Source organism: Acanthisitta chloris, unplaced genomic scaffold (genome assembly GCF_000695815.1).
Source record: "Acanthisitta chloris isolate BGI_N310 unplaced genomic scaffold, ASM69581v1 scaffold35009, whole genome shotgun sequence".
Taxonomy (NCBI): Eukaryota; Metazoa; Chordata; class Aves; order Passeriformes; family Acanthisittidae; genus Acanthisitta; species Acanthisitta chloris.
In genome coordinates this window covers 21,153-40,985 of record NW_008693693.1, presented here as the reverse complement: position 1 = coordinate 40,985, position 19,833 = coordinate 21,153, and the positions used below count along the sequence as shown (strand labels likewise).

The window sequence follows — 19,833 nt, the reverse complement described above, 5'->3', positions numbered from 1 at the left end:
AGCAGGGGGTCAGTGACACTGTGGGTAAATTGCAGATATTTGGGCAGAGGAGCTGACATCTCACTAATTCACTTTGCTTTAAAGTCATGCGTTAGAGCTAAGAGTGCTGTGAAGACACTTGGAGCAGCTGATCCAGTCTGCTCACAGCTGCAACAGTGATGCAACTTCCTTATGAAGCTTGGAGATAAGGTCCATCACTGGGAACAGGCATTGCCTATTGAGAGCTTTAGTCTGAGCAGGCTTTGCCTCTGAAGACATGGTGTGTTTTTGTCTGTTTTTCTAGGAATAAATGCAGTATTGCCGGCAGAATGTGCCCAGAATATGAACTTGTAGTTTGTTCTTGACAGTAAGAATTTATTGTAACACACTGAGAGAAAAAAAAAAAAAAGAGCTCAGAGGAGGTGGGGGCTTCAGAGTTTCCTTTACTGTTCTTTTGAGATTTCTGGGCGAAAAAACCCAGCACAAATCAAGCGAGAAACATGCTTTTTGTCCTCTTTCTGGAGCTGCAGCTGCTGCAGTCAGCTCCCCACCCTCAAGCTGTCTGCTGTTTACTGACAAGCTTTGCCAGCAGGTTTCTGGGATAATGTTAGGCTTGTTTGATGATGAAAAGTATCTGTAAATTAAATATATATTTAAGTTAAAGGAGGTACATGACATGCCAGTGATGTGATTGGGAGGTGCCAGGAAACAACAGAGATTCAAGACATCTCTTTAGGTACCCAAACATGAAAACAAGAACCTAATTTTGGCTATGTTTTCAGACCATCATGAACAAACACGCATACAAACATGTTTGGAGGATGTTGTGACTCTAAAGAGACACTAAGGGTGGCAAAGAGGTAGGAAAACAGTAACAGTAAAATGCTGGAGGCTTCCAGCGGGCCCAAGTCCCAAACCATGGTCAGCAGGTAACGGCAGCAAAGCAGCTGTAATAGAACTGGTGGTCTCACATCTCTGCCACAGTGGGCATCCTAGCCAAAATGGTTTCTCAACTTCTGCCTCCTGGCAGGTGAAAATGGCTTGTCTTTTCTTTTGAAAAGAACTTGAGGAAGACAAAAGAGAAAATAATAGGACTTTTTTACTGTTTAATTCCATTTGCAGACAAGCACAGCCTTAGTATTCCCTGTAAAGCAGGTACTTAGGCTCCCCCTGTACTCCAGGAAGTTAAGAGGAGGAAATCTAAAGTTTTAGGCTGAACTGCCTTTGTGAACCTGGTATCTAGCATCCTCTACAGGTGCTGTCAAAGATGCTGTGATGCTTTTCCCTCTGAAGTGTTTGTGTGTGTGTATTGACTCATCTGTTTGGCCAAAATCTTTCTCAGGCAGTTGTGTTCTGCTTCTTTCGAGTCCCTTGTTTCCCAGTTTCTGGAGTTCTCTGTAGCATTTCTGTGGTTTGCTGAAGGTTGTGTCCTCTTACTCTGGATATGGGGTCACTAGTTTTACAAGAGAGTGATTGAATATAAGGAAACTTTTCAGCTGTGAAGTAGGCTGAATCTTAAAATGAAAGTGGTGGGATTAGCAGACTGCAGGACACGTTCTTTGTGCAGTAAAGAGGCTACTTCTCTGTAGTAGGAAACTACTTCAAGTTTCTGTGTTTCATATCATAAAGTAAATTTTGTCACAAGTTTAGCAAAAAAACCCTCAGATATTTCCAATCTCTCTCTGCCTCCACATTTCAGAGCTTCTTACCTTGTATTGAACCACCCTGACCTGGTGGCTCAGGAATGCAGGTGGATGCAGGGTCAGTGTCAAGCCTTTCCTGGCACTGACAGCACCGGGTTTTTTTGCAAAGCCTCAGGGAATTTTTTTAAGGTAAAGAGTGTTCGTTTTTTAAGGTAAGCAATTGTGCAGTCCTAAACTCAGAGGTGTCCTTGCCATGCAGGGGATCTCTGTGAACTGCTGGAGAGGGGATCAGCCAGCCAGCTCCTCCTGTGGTTGGCACAACTTGTGCGTCGTGTGGAATTACTTCCTCTGCTGTGATGCAGTGGAAGATGGGGACAGCGTTGTGCTGCATCTTACTTGGCTCTGCTGGCTGTTGTGGCTGTTCAGCCCTTCCCCATTCCCCTTTAACAGCTCTGGGGCCAGCACTCTTGTGGTATTAGCTCAGCTCCTAGCACTGATAACATGGAGTAACAGCATCTTATTTTTGAATCACTGGGGGGGGAAGGAGGATTTTTTATTAATAACCCAAATTACCCCGTGAAACAGCAGCTTGTCTGATGTTAAATATTAAACTCCACTAAGTGGGTGAGCTGGGGCACAGAAGCAGCAGCGTACTGGTAGCGATGGGCTGTGGCAGGAGCTGAAGCAGTGCTGGCCAGCATTAATCCTTGCTCCTTGGAGAGCCTTCCATCTTCAGGGCAGTTAGGTGCTCCTCCACGCAGCTCTCCAGCTTCCAAATGGCATTTTGCACGCTTTAAACATTTTGCACGCTTTGAGCAGATCCGAACATCAAAGGCTGGTGGATCCCGGCTCTGGCGTTGCCATGGCAACAGCAGCTGAGAGGATTTGGCTGTTTCTGGGATGGGATTGTGCTGCTGGGTGTGTTGGGCAGTGCGGGGCTGCTCTCTGCACATCAGTACCGTTGTGGGCATCATGCTGTGTGAGGGGATGGTCTGCCCCAGTTCAGGGGTGCAGTGGTGCAGACCTCTGCATCAGGACTGCTCACCTCAGCTCCCTCCAGCCTGGGAGGGGAGGAGGGAGTCCTTCCCTTGCTGCGCCACACGTGGAAGTAGGTCAGCTGAATTATACCCTTAGAAATGCTCATTTCTCTTCACTGGCTCTCAAGGGAGTTGAGCAGCAAGCCCTGCTTCAAGCATTGACTCTGTAGGAGCCCAACACTGTTTCAGTGAGCCTGCTGGTCACCTCAGGATGCTGGTCTTGGGTGCCTCTTCCACCCCCTGCACCTCTGCATATGCCAGATACAGTGGATTTTCAGGAGTAAACATCAAGCTGAGCTTTTAACGCTGTGAAAATATGATATTGGTCTAGCTAGACAGTGTGCTACAGCAGCATGGTCAGGGGCTGCTGTTGGCCCTCACTGTGAGTCTGTAAAGCTGTGTGTCCTGGGCAAAATGCCCCATCCTCCTCCCTGTGTGCTGTGAAGTGGCTCCTGGGATTTCATTGCTATTCTGTGAGCATTTCTTGTTTGGGTGATTCTAGCATCTCCAGCCAATGTCTGCTGAGAGGACAGGCACATGTGACTTATTCAGACATGCACATAGCAGGTGGGAGTGGAGGTGGGTGCTCGGGACAAGTGGGTGGTTTAATGAAGGAAAGCAGGTAATTCTGAGCACCTTGTGCTGCCACAACAATAGGCAACCCCTGGACTTGTGGTCTCAATGCTGTTGGCCACTGCAGACTAAAGGGGAAAAGATCTTGTCAAACTGCTGAACATGACAGAGCAAGAAGATTTTGGTGCAGACTGTGGTATTTAGATACAGTGCAGACCTCAGACACTGGGTGAGGTGACTGCTGAGAATAAAGGAAGACTGAAAGTGTTAAGTGAGATCTGAGTTATTGCCCTCTGGCTTGATGCTCAGCGACACAGCAGAAGATTTCTTTCCAAGAGGAGCAGAATGCAGCCTGCCAGGTGGGGACTGTGTGCTCATCTGCTCTCTCGGGAGGTCAGTCTGCACTGCCTCCAGGCATGCATTGCAGCCAAGTGCTGGAAATCTCTTGGTCTTGAGAACCCCAAACAGGCATAACATCTAGGCATCTCTCAGTGATCTGCAGTCTTGCAGTTATAGCAGGACCAGTGGATCCAACAAGATCAGTAGCTGGGGTGGATTAACTGCAGCCTGAGAAGGGTCTTGTTAGGTCTTTCAGATTGGTACCTGCCTGAGTGAAGGCTGAAATCTGCACCATGAGCAGTAATTAAGAAGTGATTTGCCCTTGGCCCATATTGTTGGCGTGACACCAAATTCTGAGTTCCCAGAGCTGGGATTTTTCAGATTCAGGCTGAGTTAGGTGATGCTTTTTTCTCTCAGAACTGCCTAGTCTCTAAGAGGAGGAAAAGCAGTGGGTGTTAATTCTGTGGGTGAGATGCCTTCTGGTCCACTGGACAGGAGACCTGGATGCAGAGGTTGCTGAACTCTTTTCATCTGTGCAGATAGCTTCTTTCAGCCAGAATAGCACAGAACTAAGCCATAGCATAAACAAATATTCCTTTCCTTTGGGAGCTCTGTAACTCTTTCATGTCTTCACTCTAAGAATCTTACTTTCTGAGTTTTTATGCCTGAATGAATGAATAGATAAAACAAAATTGATGTGATGAAATTTTCAGCTGGATTGCCTGGCTCGTCCAAACAGTGCAAAAAAACCACCTGATAAGACATGGAATAAGATGCCAGAGAGGCAAATGCTATGAAGCTGTCTGTCTGGTCAGTATCTGTGCAGGGAGGAGCAAAGGACTGCTGAAATGTCTTGACTTGGAGCTCAGACTGCTTCCTCTCCAGGAACTAAATTGTGGTTATGCTGGCACAAGGCAGATGTCTCTTGGAGTAAGAAAGCAGGCTGCTTCATCTCCAAAATCATGCCTTTGGAGACAAAAGTGCAGAGTTTAAGAAACACAACCTGAAGAACATCTATTCAATTTCTATTTCTGGATTTCCTTTGGGAATCTCATAGAATAAATAGTTCTGAACTGATAAACAACCATGAAATTGTTTCTTAGATCAGGGCTATGAGGTGAAAAGATTTCTTGTCTATTAGCTGCTGAGCTTTGCAAACCCAGTCCATTGGATTTCTTGCAAGTTTTCACTTGTTCTGTGCTTTGGGTGCTGGTTTTCAGACTGACTTGGGGAGAAGTACTTGTAAATTGGCTTCTCCTGACAACTAATTTGATGGAGAGGTAGATAGGGAGAGAGCAAGGGCTGGAAGATTTGTGCATAGCAAATCTTTGTCCCCCTCCCACCACATAACATTGCACAGCTCCTCCTCGGACAGAAAGCTGAAGAGCAGGTGTCAGTGTAGGCCCCTAACATACTTCCTCTATTGCTCATGGTTGACGATTGCAGCACTTTTGAAGCTGAGGATCAGCTGTCAGAGAGGTAAGGCACCAGCAGCACCTATGGACTTCCTGTGAAATCATGGATCACCATGCCAGAAGCCACAAATACCACCAGAAAGCAAAATCTTGGCCGTGTTGTGCTCTGAGGGCTACCAGCTCTAAGCTGCAGCATCTATCTCAGCTCTGCAGAGCATCCTTATCCACTTATTCATGCCTGCATCACTGCTGCTTTCCCAACAGGAGGAAGCAGCCTGACAGCACCACTGTTCTTCTGAGTATCTGCTATTTTCCAAGGCTGGGCAGCAGTAGTGGAATTGCTAAGGATTTAAATTATTCAGCCTCTGTTGCTGACTCAGCTTTGAAAACTACATTGATGTTTCCCGAGATAACAGCTTGCTGACCGGGACCTGGGAGCCTCAGCAGGTGACAGGAGCACAGGGAGTGTTTTCCTCTGTAAGCAGAAAGGGGACATACTGGACTAAGGTGAACCCCTGCATACTTGTGTCCTTGCACCAGGAGGGTACTGCAAGGAGCAATTCACTTCAGTGACTGCAGCTCTGGACTCTCCAGGCATCATTTCCCAAGGGGATATTTACTCTTCTCCGAGGTGATGTGATTGAGGTTCTCTGCTGCGCACACTACACTCCCTGTTCCCTTAAATGAAAGGAAGAACAGCTGAGGACAGGCTGGCAGCAGCCAGCAAGTGTCTGGTGCTGGGTGATCACTTCTCTGGTTACATGGCAGATACCAACACCGAAGAAGGAGCCTTGCGTTCCTTCACTGCTACATCATCACACAGCTGAAGAGTTTCTCCAAAGGTCAGAGGCAGGGCTTTGTATCTTGAAAAAAACAGAATGCTTTGTATCTGAAGGAGTACTTTTCCTTAGAAACTTCCTCTGCCTTTTAAATTTCTGACAGAGCTTCTCTGCACCCCTGACTCTGCAGCTGCTGCTGGAATTCAGTGTTTTTATCTCAGGTGTGAACCTGGAATGCAATGGCACTGTGGCACCAGGGATGCCAAGCCTTGTCCCAGGAGTCATCTCAGGATAGCAGAGAGAGAAATCATTTTTCCCATGGGTATGATAAGTATTAAAGCATCCAGGAACAGTTCTTAAGAGACAGGACCTTGGCTTGCAAAAGCCCACAGGGGTGCGCAGTGGCTATTATTTCCTGTAACCCTTGGGTCATGTTTTCTCAATATGATATGAGGTTGCTCATTTTTAGACAATGTTCCTGTTTTGTCCAGTGTAAAGTGTGACCCTTTGCAGAGCCCCAGTTTAACTCTGGTAGGTTTTGTGGGCACAGCGTGACACTGACCTCTGCAGTCTCAGAGGCCTTTAAAGGGACATTCATGTGCTTAGATGTCACTAAAGAGAGGACACAGACTAAAATCTTGGGGAATAAGCAACCCAGACAATCTGTTCAGGGTCTGGAAACAGGTAAGTGTTAAGGAACTTCCTGAAACCTTAGTCTTCTGAGGTGTTTTCATGGAAATGGAAAGAGCTCTTGAGATTAAAAACTATTTATTTATTAGAGCTGTATTTGTTATTTTTCAAGCTCTCCTAAGCTCTGATTTCTCAGACAGGGTTGTGCCCATAGTGTTAGTTTCTCCAGAACTGCAAAGTTGTTAGTGTTAGATATAACAAGCAAGATAAAGGTGACAAACTGCTAGGAAAGCAAGTTGCTGTGGAGTATGAATTTTCAGTGCTGATACATGCAACTCACCTGTCTACAGTTAGGGGGAACTGCGGTACCCCAGGCTGTCAGGGACATCCACTCGGGCTGGCAGCAGACCTGTGGATCTTGAGGCAGCTGTTTGAACCTCGCTGGGTCAATGCTACTATCAGTCACACATCTATAGCTCTAGAAGTGAAGGTGATTTCAGAAGCATGAGTGGGTCCTGTGAGGTGGGAAGTACCTGTCTGCTTCCTCCCTTCCCTGACGACAGAGCACTTTGCCTTGAGTACATAACATATTAATAACCATTTCTTTTCCCGGGCTGTTTGTGAAGCTGGTGCAGACTCCATCTCTAAGGAAACTGGTCTCTGTGCTCCATTAATTGCTGTCACTTGTTAATTGTAGTTTCCTGAACACTTCCCCTGATGGCTGTACTAGGTCTCGTTCATTCATTATCACCTCACGTCAGGCATCGCTGAAAGTTCCCCCATCCAACTGTAGACAGGTGAGTCTACAGGATCTGAGACACTGTGTAGGTTCAGACCAGCAGCATTTTTTAGAGCAAATGTAGTGTGTCAGTCAGCAGTTGCAGTGCCCATCCTTTTGACAATAAATGTTTGAGCTCTACCTGAACTGAAGGTGGAGTGTATTCTAGCTCAAATGTCAGAGGGATCCCAGACTTCCAAGGAAGTGCTGAATGGCACTGGACAAAGGGAAGGTGTTTTCGCTAGACTGAGGTAAGGACTCTGCTTTGCTCTAATGCTTCAACATGGCCTTTGCTCTGTATAAAAAATCTCAATTTATATGTAATGCAAAGCATTTTGCCATCCTAACAGGTTCTGTTGATCTACTTTTCCTGCCTCTCAGCTGATAAAAGCTTTTCTGGTGGTGGGCTGTTTTATAGGAATTCCCTAGAGAGGGGAGCTAGCAGAGCAGCTGTTTTTTTCCTCTCTGAAGCTGCAAGAGTCACAAACCATATTTATGCATATGCTGCCCAGGTCTTTCCAGGTATGATCACCTCATGGCCATGCATTCACTGTTTTGGCCCTAGTGCCTGGCCAGAAGTGCCTTGGCCTTCTTCAAGCTGTAATTGGCAAAAAAGTCCAGGTGAATGGTAGCTGGAAATAGAAACCAAGGTGTGTGGCTCCCCTGCAGCCCCCCAGTGCTTTGTCAAGACGGCCCCAGTTTAGCATCTAGATCCAAGATGGGATAGGCAAAGCACTAGCAGAGGGATGACTCCTGCCAGCCAGGGAAGCATTGCTCTGTGGGGTCACCCTCAGCCACAGCACGAGGAGAGGGTGGGACGGGAGCGGTCTCCAGGAGGTCTGTTCCTTTGGACAACTGGTGTGACTCCCTTGCGTGTCTTTCAGAGAGGGCATGCACCAACCACTGTGGACCCCTTGCCTTCTTGCTGCAAGCAAGGATCTCCTGAAGGGATGCTGGAGCAGGAGTCTGCTGTGCAGGTAGAAGGGGGGAAGGGGCGCGTTCATTGTATTGCAGTGGGCTCTAGGCCCTACAAAGAGCCTGGAGCTGCTGTCACTAGATCTCATTTGCCACTTCAGTTCCATCTCGGTGTCCTTCATTTGGGACTGTGCCCAGTCAAGGTCTGCAGAGACCAGTGAACAGCCTGAGGTTTTCTGCTCACTGCCTCTGGCCCAGTCTGCTTTGTGTGGCACAGACCAAGAGACAGTGTGGTTCTGGCTGCAGAGCTATTTCATTTTGCTTTGTATTGCTGAAGTTTCATCTTCCCTCATACTGTTCAAAGGAGCAGGGCTCACGCTCATGGGCTCCTCACTGTTTACAGCTCGCAGATGTGTTTATGAAGTGTGGCTTGGGCGTGACACTCACTAAACAGTTTGTGTCCAGCCTAGTGGCTCTCTCGAAGCCCCTGACGTGGGACAACGTGTAATCTCCAGACTCCAGACAGGAACCTCCTTGTGCTGCTTGCGGTCAGACAAGTGTGAGTGGTGATAGGGATGCAGTCTTGCTGCTGATAAACATCTTTCCAGCCTGGCTGCTCGTGCTTGGTTTGGCTGCAGCATTCAGTGTAAGTGGGTTGATCAGAGCTGCAGACCCTGGCTGCAGCTGACCTCCTCCTGCAGCAATGACATGTCTGCATTACCTGAGGGTGAGTACTTGGGTGTGGTAGGGGCTTGCTGGGCAGCACAAGGGGGAAGAGAAATCGGTCAGCTGGTTTCCACATGGGAGTTTAGGCATATCCTGGCCAGAAGCATGGACTTCAGTCCCGTCCAGAGGAAATGGCCCTTCACCTCAAATGGTTGCATGTAAATGGACCTCAGACTGGCAGGAAGGGTTTGCTGCCCTTCTTAGGTCACTGGAAACTTGCTTAAGGTCATGCTGGGAGCCAGTGACAGTGCCTGGCATTGAAACCAGGTCCCCTGGTGCTGTACTTGCCTTGTCCTTCTCACCACTGCTTTGCTGGCAGGAGGGAGATGCCCCCAAGTGTTGGTTTTCTGCGCTATTGTGATGGTAAATGTTGATTTCTGTGTTATCGACTTTCTTATTTTACCCCTCTGGAGCCCTGGGACAGGTGCACAGAATGATATTTCTCTCTTGGTACAGTGCTGCACTAGCTCTGCTGCGGAGCAGGTGGCTGTGCTGCCACAGCTTTGCTCTCAGCTCTTCACCAGGGATCAGCTGGCAGAGATATATTGCCAGGCCTGTGCTTCAGGTGCTTTCCTGTCAGTGCTTTCTTCCCTGCATGGCTTCCGGAGGCTGCACTCCTAGCACTGGCCAGGTCAGCCTGGCTGAAGGCTGAAGGCAGTAAATCTATGGCAACCACAGCACGAGGACTGTACTGTGATTCCTCCCAGGGTGCATATCCCAGCAGAGAGCCCTCTTAGTGCTTTCACTTGAGCAGACAGGCAAAGCAGGTGTGGACTAGTCCTGCTGGAGCAGAGGTATGGGATGAGTCAGAACAGACTGCAGAAATTAAGAGCAGTTTATAAGCATCACTAGGAAAGAGAAGGAAGCTTCCCCACAGGGCACCAGGGCAGACCCTGGTGGCATGGTCTGGACTCCAGCACCTCACCTGAGGACAAGAGCACTGACAGAGCCTAGGGCAGGTTAAGGCTAGTCCACAAGCTGTGCCTAAGTCCCTGGCAGGCATTGAGCAGGCTCAGACCATGTTTCTGCTTCTCGCCTTACACTGGCAGCCTGCTAGAACCCTCTTAGCTCTCCAGTGTTCATTGCACAGACCTACCTGAGCAATGTCATGGTTCAAAGAAGGTAGTGTATTAGGAAAGTAGGAGATAGAAAGCAGTTGCTGCTGTGCTGCTGCATCTCTCTCAGCAGCTGTAAATGTTGTTATGTTGTTAGAAGAGGTGTAGTGCCTGAGCAAAAAGCTCTCACATATTGTCTTCAGTCACAGTCTATATATTTTCTGATGAGGTAAAAATAGCTTTTCTTTTTCAGGATATGCAGAGAGCAGAGGCTTCTGCTAACATCAAAGGAGAGTGACAGCTTTCCCCTGGGTGTGCGTGGCCTCAGCTGGCAGGAGCAGTAGCTGTGTTGATTCTCACCTTGCTTTGGCTCTGTGTGAAAGGAACATGTCCTTTCCCCGTTCAGGTCTCTGGACCAGCCCCTCTTCCTCTCTCCACTCACTGCTGCTGGACCCAGTACTGGCAGAACAAGGTCTCAATCCCACTACTTTAAAAAATCCATTAGCAGCAGGCAGGCACTGCCAGAGGCAAGTTTTCACAGAACTATGGGCTGTGGCACCAGGGGGTCCTTGTCAGAAGGATCAATCTGCTGTGTAAGGGCAGCTCCTTGCTGCCTTGCTCAGTGCAGATAAAGCTGTTTGTGCTATCTGCCCTCCTCAGGGACCTGAAGCTGTTCCAGCTGCAGCAGCTGGCAAAGGGGACCCATGAGGGGGGAAGGAGGGAGCCAAATGGACAAAGGTGCTGTCCTTAAGGTGCTGTCCTTATCCAAAAATGCTCAGCAGGGACCAAGTTAACCTTGGCCCTGACCTGCACCACCACAGTCCAGCTCTACATCTCTGGTTAAGGTTGCACAAAAATGGGCTTTCCAAAAGCTCTTAATCATTACTCATAATTATGTAATGATGGAGAATTATGCATGATGGAGAGGCCAGTCTGGTGCTAGCATCTGATAATTTGCCCCCTCCTTCAGCACTGTCAAAATGCTAATTGACAAGTTGTTTCCCTTCCCACAAACCTGCCAGGGGCCCTCCTTCTTCTGCCTTGGGATTTCTCCTCTGCCAGTTGTGCCACTTCTTCTCCAGCTCTAGCAGCCCCCTTCACGAGAACATGAGCAGATCTTTCATTTCCTGCATGCTCCAATTCACCTGTTGCCAGATGGTTGGGCTCCTGCTTGCATCCTGGTCTGGGGATATCTGATGGGCATATCAACCATCTACCTCTGTGGGACATGCTGTTGTGAATCTCCACTCAGCAGAAAGGAGCACAGACAATGGCTGGTGCATCAAATGTGAACCAACTCGCTTGGCAGATGCCTTCCAGGGGTGACTTCTGCCTTGACTCTCATCAGCCCTATTAAGATCTGCAGACCTGTGCTAAATGTGGGCAGAGGTGAGGATGATGAGGGAATAGAACTTGGACATATGAATCAGGTGGGCAGGGATGAGGATAATGAGAGAATAGAATTTGTGCAAATGGATTTATCCTTTTATTGGATGAATTTTCCCAATGTTTGCCTTTCTCTTTCATCTGGGTATGCAGTAACTGCCCAGTAGCCTGTTCTCTGTGTTCTGCTGGCTGCCTGCCTGAGGATTTGCAACTGTGGCCTCTCTGGAGATGCTGTGCTTGCTGAACGCTGCTGCCTTCTCAGAAGGCAAGAACCTGCCAGTAGGTTTTGTTTCCACTGCAGGGACCACTGAGAGCATCCAGTTTCTGTGAATACAGATAGGAGAGAAAGTTCTTGCAGACAGACAGTGTGATTTCTGTTTCTGAGCATTTTGATTTGAATCTCCAACTCAATTTTCCTGATCTTCCCTGACCATCCTATGGGGACCCTAGGTGACATATTTGACTGCTCTTAATCTTAGAGCTCTTTTATCATGTTTCCAGGACTGACAAATTCTTCCCATCTGATGAGAAAGGATCAAGGTTATCACCTGCAGACTGGGGCACTTGATGTCTGCAAGGCAGGCAGGTCCAAATGAGCTCTGGCTCCAGAGAAATCCCTAGGTTGGGCAACTGCTTGAAAGTAAACTACTGCACTGATAGGAGGTTTTGCTGCCTCTGTTGGAAATAATGTCTTAAAGGTGAGGATCATTCACACTGCTGGACACAAGCCCACATGAACAAAGAAACATCCAAACAAAAGCTGGCTGTTGCAAGGTTTGTTGCAACTCCCCAGCTGGCAGCAGTGGCTTTAGGTTCTAGCACGCTGGCACTAGCAGCTGGAAGTGACTGGATGACCACTGAGATGTGAGTTGGATCTTTTCACAGCATCTAGACAGGATGCCCATAGCAATACATAGCTTTGGTGCCAGGATTCAGGTTTGCATCTCACTGCCAGTCCTGGGGCTCTTGGTTGTTGGGGTGACTTGTATTGCTGCCCAGCCTGCAGGTGTTTCCATGCTGGACCTCCTCTGTCCACTGCTCCATGAATCCATGTCAGCCTGGTTGAAGAGACAAGTGGGCAGACAGGGTAAAGAGGGCAGTGCCACAGGATGCACATGTACCTTTTGCCAGGCTGGAACAGCATGGCAACTTGCTCTGTGCCTGTCTTTGTGTCCCAGAAAACACTGTGGGATCAGCACAAGGCCCTGAACTCCTTTGCACTTGGTAATCATCTATTTACAGTATTTAGCAGCTCGTGCAGAGTGGGTTCCTGCCAATCAAAATAGCCACCTTTGATAGGGGCAGTGTTGAGGCCCTCCCTTCCCTTATCAGCGATAAGCAGCAGGAGCTGGTGGGGAGCTCCTCTCTGGGTGGGAGTGAGAGCAGAAAATATCAGAGCAGGACACTGACCACAGCCAGAGACACAGCAGGCTTACTGAGCCTCTGACTGCAGCCCTTGAAATCCAGCTTGAAGCTCCAGTTTGGCAGCACTTCCCCTTTGCTTGTTGCCTTAACTATGGCTACAATGCAATGAGCTCAGGCAGTTCCAGGCTTCTCCTGTTGGGGTGAAGGGCCAGTGGAATTAATGCTGTGAGAACAACATGACACCTGTGAAGCCTTTGGGCTTCCTCTGTGCCAGGAGAGGGAAAGGAAAAAATTCAGATTGTCAGCAGGCAAGGGGAGCTCTTCCTGAAGTTGTGCCATGTTTTTGACTTTAAAAGATCATGAAGCACTTATCAAAGTCCAGATCTGAGGCTTCTCCCCAGGGGAATTGCTGGCAGCAGCCTCGTGTCACTTCACATCTTGGATGTTTGCAAGTCTATGGAGCATGATGCCTGTGTACAGGATTTAGCAGCCACATAGGAGTGCAAGAGGTACACACAACAGCAAGTGAGCCAGTTGATTCTCTCCCCTGGAATAGCTTCTTCCTGGAAAATGGATAGGAAGGCAATGGAGAATGGAAAGAAACCGAAAGCTCCAAAGAAAGGAGTTTGTGCATCTGGAAGCAGTTGCTGTATGTCCTGGGGCGTGCAGATAGTGTCTGTGTGCGCACATCAGGCTTGGCTGTGCTGCGCTTTGCGCTCGTTCATGTGGGATAACTCTGCAATGTGTGTGGCTCTGTCTGGGATGGTGCTGACTGAGACTTGTGTGTGTATTTCTCGATGTGCGCATCTACTCGTGTCCATGGGGTCTCTGCATTTCTTGCTGTCACTGCTCCCTTTTGCTGAAGTTTGGGAGATGGCAGTGACCCCACCCATGCTCCTGCTCCCTGCGGAGCAAATGCCCCTGAGCAATAGGCAGGCAGTCCCATTGTGCAGCTTGACATCAGAAGGACTGTGGATCCATTTCCTCTGCTTTTACCATTTGAGCTGAGCTATCCCATCTTCTCTGACGGCATGTGTGGTCTGACTGCTGGCGTCTGATGCCCTGCATCTCTCTGTGCATCCCTGGAAGGCACATGCTGAGCATGGGGTGCCAAAGGGCAGCACCTCTGACACACTCCAATCTTGGCGCATTCTCCAAGGCCCAGGCTGCAGCACCCAGAGGGTCAGGAGGGTACTGCGACCCCTCTCCTCTATGGCAGGCGTTACCTGTGAGATGCCAGGTTCCTGGGCATGACTGTGGGGCTGCATTTCCTCTGCTGTTCCTGAAGTGATACCTACAGCTCTGACCCACTCCCTGCGCTTGGCAGCCGACATTGGCTTTCCGGAGGCAGCTTGGTATTAAATATCCTGTCTGACACAATAATGGAGAGAAAATGAACAAATTCCATTAGCAGTTGGCGATCCCTGCAGGGTCTGCATTGGAGAGAGGACGGAGCCTGTATTTTTAGATAGAATGCAATGTAACTTACTGGCTCTCTCAAAGCTGGGGAGTAGATAACCAAGAAGGGAGAGAGGGGACACCAGGCTCAGGTTTCAGCCAAAGTGCCAGACTATGGCAGCACGAAAAGGCAGGTCCGGTCCAGACGTGGCTGTGAGTATACAACACACTTCTCCTTCATGCCCACAGAGACCTCCGCTTCGCTTTTCTGCTTGCTTTCTGCCTGTAGACTCTGCTGATGGGTGTGCTGGGGCTTTGGAAGCTCCTTTGCTGCTGGAACCCGTAGAGTTTTACCATTTTAATCTTCAGAGCTCCATGTATGTCCCATGGGTGGCAGAGCCCGGCTGAGCTGTGCTTTGACGTTGCAAGGGGTTTTGCTGTCAAAGGTCTGTGCTGTGGCTCGCATACCGGCAGCATAGCTGAGGTGCTGCCTTGTCGTCAATCCTGACCCGAGTTGCAGAGGCTTCTAGAGGGTCTGGCATTGGAAAAGCACTTTGCATTCAGCCTGTTGCTTGAAGCTGTCAGCGTTTCCTCACTGGACCCCAGACAGCACGCAGGGCTCAGAGCGTGAACATGCACTTCTAAGCACAGCACCAGTGTTGCCTTCTGCTCTTGCAGCCAATCCTCCTATGGGAGCAGAGTACTGAGGTGCTGCGTCTTGTCTCTGTGTTTGCAGCCCTCCCAAAGCCACAGCTCCACTGTGGATCTGGGGGCTCTCCCCTGATGGATGGGGCTCTCCCCTGATGGATGAGGCTCTCCTCTGAAGTGGCAGCAAGCTGAGCCAGCTGGCGCAGGAGGTCATGCGATCAGCACGTGTTCCCCCTGCACGCAGAGGCTGCGCACCAGGACGGGGCATGGTGGTGTTATTCTCCACCACCTGTCCCTCTGGCCCGTGGGCTGCCCCAGAGGAGCCGTGGCACCCTGCCACTGTGGCAGGAGTCCGGGCTGAGCTCTGTGCCCAAACAGGCAGCTCCAGGACATCCTGTCTGTGTGCCTTCTTTCTACAGCAGGCAGCAGGATCCTGGTGGGCCCAGGACATGACTGCATTTCTGTGGGGTGTGAAGGTCAGACAGGAAGGGGAAGGCAGATGGAGGAAAGCAGAAAGCATCTGAGTTGTGCTGTTCCAAAGTCCCAATTCAAACGTCTGAGGCTGCGACAAGAAGGGGAGAGAGAAGCCCTGAACCTGTGTGGTATCTCATTCTTCCTAGGTCTGCCTCCTGTGCTGTCCTCTGTGGCCATGTTGATTCCAGCTCCTGTCCAGGAGCTTCCTAATCCTGGGTGCTCCTCTGCATCCGGGCTGTGGGCACTACAGGATGGCCTGGAGTGTCAGGACAGATGTTCTCCTAGCACAGGAGGCCCTTTTGTCAGTCCTGACATGAGTGGTACAAGAGGGGTTCTGATTTTCTGTTGGAGCTGAGCACAGAGGAATGTGGCCTGCAGCCATGTATGTCTCATGGCTCTTGGCTGCAGAGAGTCCTTTGGGCTGGCCAGAACAGGCAGGCACCAGCTTATAGTTACCAGTCCAAGGTCCCAGCCTCACAGACCCACATCACTGCATCTCCACCTTGTTCTCCAGCTTCCTAGTGAGCCATGCCATTGTCTTCATTTGCTGCCTCACACTGCTAAGTAGTGTTGCTCAAAGTATTACTGTGTCTTGCCTGGGCTGGCGGTGGAGCAGCAGTGCAGGGAGGCACTGCCTTGTTTCTGTCAGAAAAGAGTGTAGCAGCTTTCACAGCTGTGAGCAGCTCAGCTGGGGCTGTTGTCCCTGGTGCCTGAGCTCACCGCTGTGGCTACCCAACAGCTTCTGCAGGAGGGTAGGGGTGGGCTCACCACAGCTCCATCACTGCAGTCCCTCAGCAGGGACATGGAGGGTTTTCCTGGACCAAGGGAGGACACGATGGTGGTAGGGGCTCCCTCCCTACCAGGCCGCAGTGCTGGGATGAACTGCAGACCTCCTGCTCTATCATCTGGATGCTCTTCACTTTAGGTCCAGGTCCCAGCCCTGCTTCTTCCTGTCTGGTCTGGGGTGCCTCAGTCTATCCCAGCAGGTCCCACTGTGACCTGCCTGGCCTCTGCCTTTTCTGCCTGGTCTCTGGAGTCATGGTCTCTGCAGCTGAGTGAAGAGCTGGCCCTGTGCTGGTGGTGGGAGACAACAGAGGGACTCTGAGTTTCATGTTTGTTTTTTTTTCCCCAAGGCTGATGCTGCAACCAGTTTCTTGAGAGCTGCAAGATCTGGAAATCTGGACAAAGCCTTGGATCACCTCAGGAATGGGGTAGATATTAACACCTGTAACCAGGTAGGTGAAACCCACAGGGCTTCTGGTACCACCTCTAGTTTGTGTGAAAATGTGGCTGACCAGAAGACAGATCTGGAGCACCTGTCTTTGAGGCTGGGAGGGTAGCAATATCTATAAAGATCTGGGGACCCTGAATGTACTGGCTGGATCATAACAAAGGGCACTAACAGGGAAGCAGAGAGGGCTCCTTTAGTGTGACAAGCAACTGGGACAGCTGGAAGGGGCTGAACTGCTTCTCAGAGGGCAGAGAATAGAGCTCTGAAGAGTAGCAGAGTGGCTGGGAGATCGCGGGAGTGGCTCTTGGGGGTAATTTCCCTTGCCTGCAGTGCTCAGGCTTTCAGATATCCAGAGGCTGCAGCTTAGCACAAGCAGAGAATGTTTACGAAATGCCAGTCATGGTGGCTTGGGAGGTGTTGGACAGGAGGAGCCCTCCTCATCCCAAGCAGAGACAAGTCTGCACAGGGACGAAGAACTGCAGGCACTGAGGAATTGTTTGCACATCATCGTCAGAACATTTTGTATCTGCGTAGCTGCCAAATGCAAGTGTCTGAGCCTGAACTGGGGCAGGTGCTGTAGGGACAGACTCAGGGGGCCTGGGCTGAGCAGAGGGAGCAGACAAGCTGTGTTGTCGGCTGCTTTCTGGAGCAGTGGTGATGCTGGGAAGGCTGACTCAGCAGGTAGCACAAATGCACGTTCACCTGGTTCAATATCAAGTCCCCAAACTGAGCAAAGTTCAGACCTACTGATCTATGCACTGCAGCATCCTGTGCAGTTACTGGGGACAGATTCCCCCAGGCACAGATGGAACATGCCACGAATGTTCGCTCATTTCCGATGACAAGCCTAAAAGCAGAGGGAGGGTTTCTATGTCCACTGGTCCTGTAACACTCTAGTGCAGAGGAATATATGGTTCTGGAGAGGGGTCTGCAAAGAATTCCGACAGGGTGACCCAGCCGCAAGCTAAAGATGATGGCTTTGAACTTCTTCATCACCCAAAGGGATGGCCAGTCATCAACTGTCTTCACTGAGCAGCTGCAAGTTCTAAGTCCAGACATTTCTGGTGCTGGTGAAGGGATTTAACACTTTGATGGGGAGTGGGTGGCTACAGCAGTATGAGGCTCTTCTCTCAGTGATGTCTTTGAACTGGTTTCTGCCATCTCCCTGAGGTTAGATGGCACTTTGGGGTTTCCTTCTGAGGAATATCAGACCTGTGGGAAAGGTCCAACCTCACATGTCCTGTATAGAATAAAGAGGGATATATGTGGTCAGACCTATCCCACAGGCCCTGTATTCTTACTCAAGTGCAGAGACCTTGACATGCCATCTGATCTTCATCCTGCCGATCTCATCCCCTTCATTACTGCCATCTGCATCCGTGTCTTCATCATCCACCTCGTATGCTTCAAATTCCAGCATGCTCCCATCTCATCCTTGAGGAGCTGGAGGCCTGAGGATGAGTGCACCTTTCTGTCAGGACTCTCACCCGTGGGGAACAGTGCTGTGCTGGCATAGGGGTGCCAAGAGACGATCTTTGTTGGGGTGGCCAGCCCTGATGGGCCATCCAGGGTAGGGCCCTGCTTTGGAACAAACCAAGTGTGAAGTCTCTGTGTTTTTCTGTAGGGCTGCGTTTGTCACGTTGACAGCCAGCAACTGGGATTTCTGGGAAGTGTTTGCAGCACTTGGTGAAGAAAATACAGCATCTTTCAAATTAAGCACATCCTGTGGCGGTTTTGGGTCAGATGAGCTGTCAAGCTAAAGCAAATGTGCAAAACAGCCTGTATTGTTCCTGGAGCAGAAATACCGGTGGGCCACCTATGGAAATGGTCTTCTGCAAACATTGCACTTATTGCAATTAGGACAGAGAATAATGATTTGTCACAGGTTTTCAGCATTCAAAAGGTTATTTATGAATCCTTTGCGTAAAAGGGCTATGGGCTGAGGAGAGCATCTGAGCATCTGTGGTTTTGCACTCCAGGTGTTGGTTATGTGAGTGTAACTGAGAAAAAGCTAGCCACTTATCCAGCTTGTGAGCTCAAGGAGGTAAGGATGTCAGTGACCATCTGTATGGGGTTGTGTAGGTGTGTCTTTGTCAAAGAAACTGGGCTTGGCCACAGAAGAGGGACTCAGTGTAGCCAGACCTGGCTGGGGAGCATTTCCTTTCAGTGGCACTGTTCTGTGGGTGTTTGCAGCAGTTCCTCTTTGTTTTTCCTTGCAAGCAGGCCTTTTGTGCTTGAGGCTTGAAAGAACACTGAAGTTGGTGTGCTGAGGGAGCCTGTGGGTTTTTAGGTTTTTTGCTCTTTGTGCTGTGATCAGAGTTGAGCAGAAGACTCTGTGACTTCAACTGTGATCCTGAACAATTGGTGCTTTGAGTGAGAAAGGGTAGAAAACCTTTTTCCAGTCTGACAATACTCTTGAAGATGTTCTGAGTTTAACTGGAGTGTTGAGGGTTGAAACAGGAGCCTCCTTTGGCATTTTCTGCTCCCCTACCTGTATTCAGGTGGGGATAAAGCATTTCTGTGAGTCAGGAGTCAAAACAGATGGTTGGGAGGTGGAGTACTTGGGCAGAAGCTGGTGCCCCTCTGCCATGCGACAACATTGTGTAGGGGTGAGTAAACCTAGTGCATCCACCTGGGAGAAGTGAGGGACAATGACAAAAAGTAGTATCTGAAATTGCCTGCAAATATTTAACTTATTTGTCAGCAAATATCCCAGCCCTTTAGTTCACATCTGAAAAGTGGAAGAGGGTGTCAGAAATAATGGAGCAGAAGCTGTCTTAGTAGCCTTGAGGATGCTGACACCTCTTTCTGACAGCTCAGGGATACTAAAGGGGCACTGGCCACCCCTCTGCTGCTAATGCTCAGGTTCCATATGTAGGAAAAAGGTGAGTTAAACTGGGGCACAAACACAGATGTTCCTGAAAAGTCACTTCAGCTCTTTAGGAGTTTACTGGAACTGGTAGAGCTTAGCAGTGGCACAGCCAACACCTTCTCTGCACTCTTTGCTGCATCTGAGCTCTGGGGGGGCAAAGACAACCATGGGCTGCAGGATGGGGTGTTGGTGGGCAGTCTGAAAGCCAGGAAGAAACCAGCTGCTGGACTGGAAGCTCCTAAACTATCGTGAATCAAATTTGGCTGCTGCTTGATAAAATGATTGTCCCAGGCAGGGCTTCTCACTGCACTTCTGTGTATTAAAGGTTTGTATGTGCACTTACACAGCAGCTGTGGTGCATCCTCACTCTCGGCTCTGCACCAAGCTCAGCTCTGTGAATTAGGTGTGAAAGGCCTGACTGCAAGGAGGAGCATCCTATGGAAAGCCACTTGAACAAAGACAGGAGTTGACATCAGGGATGCGTCAGGAGCAGGCAGGACTGAAGCAGTGCCTGTCCCTCGAGCACACAGGCGCTGAGCTGTAGTACCACCCATCTGTAGGAAAGTGCCTACGGGGGCTGCACGTTTTGC

General features: G+C 49.6%; 1 protein-coding gene across 1 annotated transcript in view; it reads left to right on the top strand.

Moving 5' to 3' along the window:
- Positions 1-19,833, top strand: part of ANK1 (ankyrin 1, erythrocytic) — a gene marked incomplete at its 3' end in the record, with an annotated part of 52,361 nt that overhangs the window by 11,483 nt on the left and 21,045 nt on the right. The window contains exon 2 of the mRNA XM_009083156.1: positions 16,274-16,375. Within this exon, the coding sequence (XP_009081404.1) occupies positions 16,274-16,375 (102 nt within the window). The remainder of the gene's footprint in view (positions 1-16,273; positions 16,376-19,833) is intronic.